Genomic DNA, 7,992 nt, shown 5'->3' on the forward strand with positions numbered 1-7,992 from the left:
GATATTCAGTTTTAAGGCCGATACCGATAGGGGGCCGATTATATCGTGCATCCCTACATCATCTCTTTTAATGTATCGTGATAAATCGTATTGTAATCGTATATTTGGACACATGTATCATGTTGCAAATGTCTCACCATATATGCTTATGACTGTTGAATACCCATGTGACTTCATAATCATGTTCTGCTCCTACAAGGAATAATATTTGTGGATTATTTTTTCTTTTGAGAAAAAACTGGAAATGTGTCCCACTTGAGTGTAATGGAGATATGCAATGTAGGTAGATAGGTAAAGTAGGACCATCCTCCTCCAACGCCTCAATCCCTTTGACTGCAAGGAATAAGTTTAAAAATGTACAACACAATTAGACATATATAAATAAATATTTTTTTTAACAAACAAACTAAAGTGTTTGTCCTGTTTGTTTTTTTTATGCGTCAGACTAAATCAAGTCTGTGCTTAATTGAGAAAAATTGGATTTTCAATCAGATCTCCAGGTTCTTTGTGGTAAACCTCTACCAGTTTTCTAAACGTCGAGGCTAAAATGTTCAGACTTTTCTTTGATGGTTTAGCAGCTTCATTTCTGGTCAATTTCATATAATTGTATAACGTGACAAAATGTGAAATTGTTCACGGATAATTAACACATTTTCCAAGATACACATATATTCACCAAATAAAGCGTCTTTACTAGGATATAAACCACAAACACATCTAAAGCCCATTATCTGTAATCAGAGTCTGCCAACAGTCTGCAGTAAAGTATGCTCCAGTGTAATCACACTGAGATTCACTTTGGGAGGCCTTCTCAGGCCAGATGCCTTATTTGGCCACAGGTCTGTATGATGAAAGCATTGCTGCATCAGCAGTGGGGGTCTGAAGGGTCTTGGAGTTGGTGAGGAAGAACCACAGCTTTTGAAATGTAGAGGACTTTGGGAAAGTTGGTGGCAATCATTCTTTAGGCCATATTATAAGACAAATCCTAATGAACCTCCACTTTCTCAGAGCTACGCTGCTGCTCGTACCTCTTTTCTGCATGAAGGTGAAGAGATCATCTAAAAACTCCTTCCTTTTGGGGTCGTTGTCCAGCTCGTACAGCTGCAGGAGATCACAGGAAGATTAAAAGCTTGTTGTAGTTGTGCTGTCTCTACAGCATGTTCAATTGAACCGTGTCAATTGTCGGCCTGACACTGACTGGATCTTAACAAACTCACCTTTGCAAAGTCTCTGGAGGCTTCTCCTCTTCCTCTGTTACTGTCGGCGTCGTCTGTCCATCCAGAGCTGCCATTCTGCATAAAAACAAAAAGGAGAAAAGCTCAGCAAACAAACGGAAAGAGACGCCAAACAAACAAGCGGGGAATCCTGTTTTCATGAACAAAGAAACTGAAGAAAGAAAATGTAGGTTGTGGGATGACATTATTTATTTATTGTTATTGTAGTTTCTGTGAATGAACTCTGAACTTTATTTTTTTTATAATTGTTCATTTGATTCATTCAGTTTTACTGCAGGTCTAGATGTTTAAGGGAAAAGAAGAACAACAAACCTTAAGACAAACATCCAGCAATAAAAACCGACGTAAACTCAGAGCTAAAGAATGCATTTATCCAGGGGTTGAAAGAGCAACTCTGGAGTTATTGTGCCCCTGATCTCCTAAATCCCCCTCCCCCTTCATCCTTAAACATCTCCATTTGACCTAAACCATCTGCATCTGGGCTGGCCCCCTGCCCCCACTCATGTCTTCCGACCCCAGCTGGATACACGTCCCCCCCATCCTTCAATCTTAACGCAGCTGTGACGGGTGGCCAAGTTCATAGAGTGTAGCTGGCTGTCAGGAGGGGCCAAAGGAGGGTGGGCCAGTCACTTGCCTTAGCGTGCATCTCTGCAGGCATGCACATACGCCCACATACGCAGACACAAGTGTGCAAAGGCTAATCATCAATGTGTGCATGTTTGTCAGTGCAGGAAGGGGGAGGGAGGGTAAAATGGCCCCACAAGATGGGAAGAAAGAAAATAAAGGCAGAAAGGAGTGCACGGTATGTGCAGACCAGGAATGTCTCCTAAAGACAAAACCTATAAAAGCATCAGGAATCAAAACAAGATCCTTTTGGAAAAGAGACGTTAATAGCTGCAGTGAGGGGTCTAGTTTCAACCAGGAGCCCATTGGTCAGTGGCAATTACAGGCTCTGAAATGAGAGCCAGGAGGGCAAAGGTTGTCAAGGCCTCTGAGAGCAAGTCATTTTCACCCTCTTACTCTCGTGTGTCTAACTGTTGTCAACATTCATGCTCCCTAAACAAATATTCATCAGCCATCAACCTGGACAACCGCTGCAAATGGTGTGTTTCAAGGTTAGCAGATAAACGCATGAAGAGTTGCGAAAGAACCGCAGCTGCTGGCTCCCTGACACACTGGAAGTACGGTTTTTATAAACAACGTCACACATGCAAAGTTCATTTTCCTGACTGAGAATCGTCAATTAAAACTCACATTCCTGATGTCTGTTTGAAAGGCAAGAACTTGAATGTTTAGTTTTCATTTTTTTCTGAGGTAAACAGCTTTTCTTATAAAGGGGGGAAGGAAAAAAAAAATCACCTTTTCAATGAAATTACATAATCTATGACATGTGACTAGATTACAGCCTCTTGATTATATGAACAAAAACGGTGGATCTGGAGGCCTTCTAGACCTTTGCACATTATTTGACCACCTTTGTTAAACTTTAACCTTTTAAAATGGTTACAACTGAGGTTACTTCACATTTTACAAATGCCTACATTTAACTTAAGCATTTATTGAATAAATAACTTGCATAAAGTGCATAAAGTCCTGTTTCGTTAGGCTCACACAATGCAAAATATCTGGTTCTTACCAAGACAGAAACATCTAGAAGTGTTAGAAAATGTTGCTTGTTTTAAGACATAACTTCTAATTTTCTGCAGTGTATTAGTAACCATATGAAAAAACATGAAATTATTTGAAAGAAATTAAGATCCCATTAGTCTGATTATTAGTAAGCAAGTGCAGAGCAGGACTATAAATACAAATCAATCTTTCTTCAAGTAAATCTATTTTTTTCTGGATTTGAGCAGGTAAGAAAATTTCCCAATGCAATAAAATTATTTGTGTGTTAAACCAGAAAACAACAACTGTATTAACATTTTTTAAGTGTATAACATCTAATTATCATATTCAAATGGAAAGATTATTTTCACAGGCAGATCATTTTGTGTATCTGCTATAATTAGGGGAAAATACACAAATTTTAAGAAATCTTTCCTTATTCTTAGATCAATTTTAACAATCTGGGAAAACGTGACAAACTAATCATAAAAGATTAAACTACATTTGTTTCCCTGTGATGAAGTTTCCTCCTACTGCAGTTAGCTTTACCACGGGAACGGAGGATTGAGGTTGATGTTTGGTCGAAATGTTCCGCCACATCGCTCAACGTTCATCGTAGCTTTTTGGCAGCTTCAAAGGATTCTAACTATGTTCACACTACAGAAACTGATCTAAAAATGAGTACAGATTTCTTAAAATTAACACACAGTTTGAGCAGGTAAACAAGATGATCTGCTGATGGAAGGAAGATTTTATCCCCTTAAAATAAGTTTATTCCATATTTTGCCCTTGAAATAAGTCGTTTTGATGATATTAAATAAAAATCGTATTAGTTGCCATGTTGTTGAAGAAAAAGTGACGTGGTTAGACTTCAGGTTTTGCAGTGCAGGTAGGTTCACAGTTGTGCTAATTGTTCCACCAAAAACAAACAAACTGAGGCTTAGAAAGACGAGCCGGTTTATCATGAGATTAAATCAAACACAGCTTGACTCGAATTGGAATTTGCTATAAGCTGGGCTTTAAAATCAATCTGTCACACTGAGTTTTATTCATTCACTTTTTTTTTTCTTTTTTATTGTTTATCAATTTTATTCTTTTATTTAGGGGGAAGCAGAGTAAAAAAAAAAAAGAAAAAAGCACACAGTTAAATTTGTAAATGTTTAGAAAACTTTGACATAACATGAAACAATGTGAAAAAGCTTTAAGATTATTCTTTATTTTAACATAATGCCAAAGTCTTCCCTCCTCAGTCTGTCCTCCAGACCAATAAACTGTCCTATCTGGACCAGTTTTGTTCTGTGGAGCAGCAGCCAAGATCTTAGTTGCTTTTCAATCCCTTATTACCAAAACTTCAGGAACAAGAAAATTCTAGTTTATTATGAGACACTAGAGATTGAGTTTTTTCTTTTTTAATAATATTTTACAAGGTGTAGTTTAACAAAAAGCAAGATTAACAAAATAAAAATAAAAAAAACAAAAAGCACTAACAACATAAAGCAAATGGAGGGAGTTGCACAGCATGTTCCTTATGCATAAGGGTTTACATGCAAGTATCAGTCGATGCCGATACAAGAAAAAGAAAGTATAATTTGCCAAAAATATTTGCAAACGTACGACGTTCTGTCTTTATAAGACGCCAATACAAGAAAACCCTGCAACCAAAAGATGGCATCCTTATTTTACATTCACCAAAACTACAAGAGAAAACTATGAAGACTTGATCCAAACTAATTCTTCTTTCTGTAAACCTAAGGCCTCGACGTTAAGCTTAATCACAGACATAATTCCAGCATGCAACAAAAGATCAGGATCAAATGAAAGGGCAGGGAGTATAGCCGCCGGGTCACTGGACTTGAAAATGTTAAGGAAACACAAATGTGTTTATACACAAACCCCATGAACACTTGCACACGCATAGACAATCATGCTTCCCTGAGGGACACTGTTGTGGGAGAGCAGGGGTCAAGGTGTTGTGACATCAATGAGGACAAAGGTCTAAAGTCACTGATATTCTCTGCGCCATCAATGTCAGACTCAGGTTTTTCATAACTGACTGTAAAAGTATATATATATATATATATATATAAAAAAAAATAATCAAGTGAAATGGAAAAAAATACATAAGAAGCTCTTAAAAGGCAATGAAAGGAAAAAAGAAATCTCCGGTAATGAAGGTCTAAACAGTAAACTGAATGAACATTTATTCCATTTAAACTGCATTACACACAATCTAACAGAAATAAAATACTATACACTGCCCCTTATTAAATAAACAAATATTCAGATGCACCAATCTTTAAGCTTATGAATCGATCATTCCTGCTTGTAAAAAATGTAATCTATCCTCTCCATTCATAAAATGTTTCAACACAAAGAAGATTTTCCATCTGTACATTAGCAAACAGCGTGTGATTTCATATAGAAGAGGGAGATATTCAAAGAGGCTTTCTAACAGATTTATAAGCGCCGCCCTTAGCAAACAATCAGCAGCAACATTTTCTCCTAATGCTAATGACAACAGATCAGCAGGAAAGGCCTCAAATAAAAACATTTTTTTGGTTTTTTTACTTTAAATCTGCTTCAAAAAGTGATCGGTGCTGCAGAGACTATTTCCACTGTGAAAAAAGGAAATATGTTTGCAGTCAGTTACAGTAAGATAAGAGCTCGGATCGATTAAAAAATATATGGGGTGAATTTTGCTCCATTATTGTTTCAAGCTAAGATCGCAATTTATAAATGGAAATAAAAAAACAACACATTTTGAAAATGTAAATGTGAAAAAAATACAATCCAGAAATGAAACTTTATGAACATTTTTATCAAAAGAATAACTTTGCTGTTTTCTTAGACTCATTTTTTTTAATCATTTTTCTATTTATTTATTTTTATTTTATTATTTTTGTTTTTAAATCAGCTGTAAAAGTCTGACTTTTGATACAAATTTTTCTACCTCTACTGAGACGTATTTGTAGTTGGACGGAATAAAAACTGGATTTTATTTCAGAAGTATAAGGAGTCAATTTTGTTCCATTATGATCTAAAGCAAAGATCCAATTTTATAAGTATTAATCCATATAAAACACATATTATAAAACTGAAAGTTTGAAAAAAATATTTTTTTTTTTCATATTTTAGTTTTTCCTGCTTTTACAGATTTAAAATATAGGTATTTTTTTATATCCATTTTTAAAAGTTTTATAAATTGCATTATTTTTTACTTTCTTTTGCCAAATCATATTCTCCTCACTTTAAGTCCAATATAAACGCTCGGTCTTGACCAACTAGCTTTTGTTGTCATCTTACAAACCAATAGAAATGAGTCTTTGCTCCTCACTCCAGAGGATTGTTTTTTTCTTTTATTTTTTTTCTTTTATTTTTATTTTATAAGTATGTTTCAAGCTCTAATTTCTCAGTTGCATTTTTTTATTCCCATTTATAAATCATGGTCTTAGGAGTGCTAAATCTGCCAACTTTATGAAAACATTATAAACACTTGAACTTTGATGTTTTTGATACAAAGGATTTCTGATTTCCTTCCTACATCTAGTACTAATAGTTGGGGTAGATTTTTATCATGTAGACAAAAATACAAAACCCAAACCTCAACCACAACAAAGAACCTTTCCCAAAATATTAAGCTAGTCCCTCAATATTATGCTTCTATGACATATAATATTTGTTTATATGGAAACAACCTAAAGCTGCCCTGAACACAAATGTGATCATACATGTTAACCTTTTCATTTGTTTTCAGCGAATAAAATCCACAGATAATTACAAAATGTTTCTATGCTAAATGTTTATTGTGTAATTGTTTCGAATAAGAAACTGCGTCTATTTGGTAAGATACCTGCAGGTGCAAATTTGTTTGATTATATCAGGAAATATTTAGGATTAAATGCCATGAGGAAATAAAAATTCTTCCAATTTTCATCACACATAACAAATAAAGAGCAGATTTTATAAAAAAAAAAAAAAAAAAAAAGAACGAATTTTTGAATGTTTAATTCAATACCAAGAGGCCCCTAATATATCACAAACACAAGTGCATGCTCCTTCTCTGCCCTTCTGGCTATCTTATTGTGCAACTGTTGGTGCTCTTCTACTCAAGTGTAATCCCGTTTCTGTGCAGACTATTGTCCAATCTTCAACAAGACACTACTGGCTTTCCTAAAGTCGCTGTTAAGCACTATAGGGTGCCATCACCTAATTTTCATATTAGCAAATGCTTTGATCCAGCCGTAGGAGAAATATTAATATCAGCAAGCAAGAAGTCATTAAAAACACTTTAAATACTGAAACTAAAGATAAACTCAATATTATTCTCTCATGACTAAAACTACGTAAATAAAGCTTTTTTTTTTTTTTAAATCAACCTTAAGAAAGCAAACAGAGGCACACACACTGGATGAGGCTGTGTATGAATTCAGTGCAAGGAGGATCTATTTCACTGCATATAGAAAAAGTTTAAATATTACACTTACATCCTACTTTTTTAATTCAGGCGTATCAGAGAAAGCTTTGTGCACATGTGACCAATGTTCAATGTGAAATGCATCGCTCTTCTCTCTGACTGCAGCTGCTGTGTCTGACTCCCTGTCAGTGAAAAACGCCTGGGTTTAGAGAGTGCACTTATTCTATAATATAGCATTTACTTGAGGCACAATCCCTACAACAAGCAACAAAGCGTCTGAGATTAACATTGAAACCTTCAACAGTAGGGGTGGAACGGTTCACAAAATCAACAGTTCGGTTCACGGTTTCTGGTCACGGTGTTCGGTTCGGTATATGTTGATTGTTACCCCAAAATCCCATAAAAATGACTGAAATTAATGAAAAAATCCCCCAAAAATGTATGAATTGTAATCATTTTTAATGATCCGCGGAAACCCTGGATCATTTCCGCATGTTTTGCTGCCTTGAATTGAATCATCTCTGCATGCTCTCTACCATCTCCAAGGAACTCAGAGCTGAGCGGACAGGAGCCACAGTGGAGGCTGTAGGCTTTGCTTTGTGCAGCCGGTCTGGAGCGCAGCGGGGCGGAGCGCTGACGGAGTATGAGGGATTTCGGGGTTAGCATGACATGTTGCTGTTAGCATAAACAAAAAGTGTTGCACAATGCTTGCTCACTGTTGCACTTTTATCCACA

At 35.9% G+C, this 7,992-nt stretch overlaps 1 protein-coding gene across 4 annotated transcripts in view; it reads right to left on the bottom strand.

Annotated features, from left to right (window-relative positions):
• LOC107097412 (AT-rich interactive domain-containing protein 3B-like) overlaps positions 1-7,992 on the bottom strand; it is a 93,242-nt gene that overhangs the window by 37,021 nt on the left and 48,229 nt on the right. For all 4 annotated transcript variants that reach the window (XM_015394547.1, XM_015394549.1, XM_015394546.1 and 1 more), the window contains exons 3-4: positions 1,218-1,292; positions 1,029-1,101 (exon numbers count right to left, since the gene is read on the bottom strand). In XM_015394547.1, the coding sequence (XP_015250033.1) occupies positions 1,029-1,101; positions 1,218-1,292 (148 nt within the window). The remainder of the gene's footprint in view (positions 1-1,028; positions 1,102-1,217; positions 1,293-7,992) is intronic.

Source organism: Cyprinodon variegatus, unplaced genomic scaffold (genome assembly GCF_000732505.1).
Source record: "Cyprinodon variegatus isolate N-32 unplaced genomic scaffold, C_variegatus-1.0 Scaffold692, whole genome shotgun sequence".
Classification (NCBI taxonomy): Eukaryota; Metazoa; Chordata; class Actinopteri; order Cyprinodontiformes; family Cyprinodontidae; genus Cyprinodon; species Cyprinodon variegatus.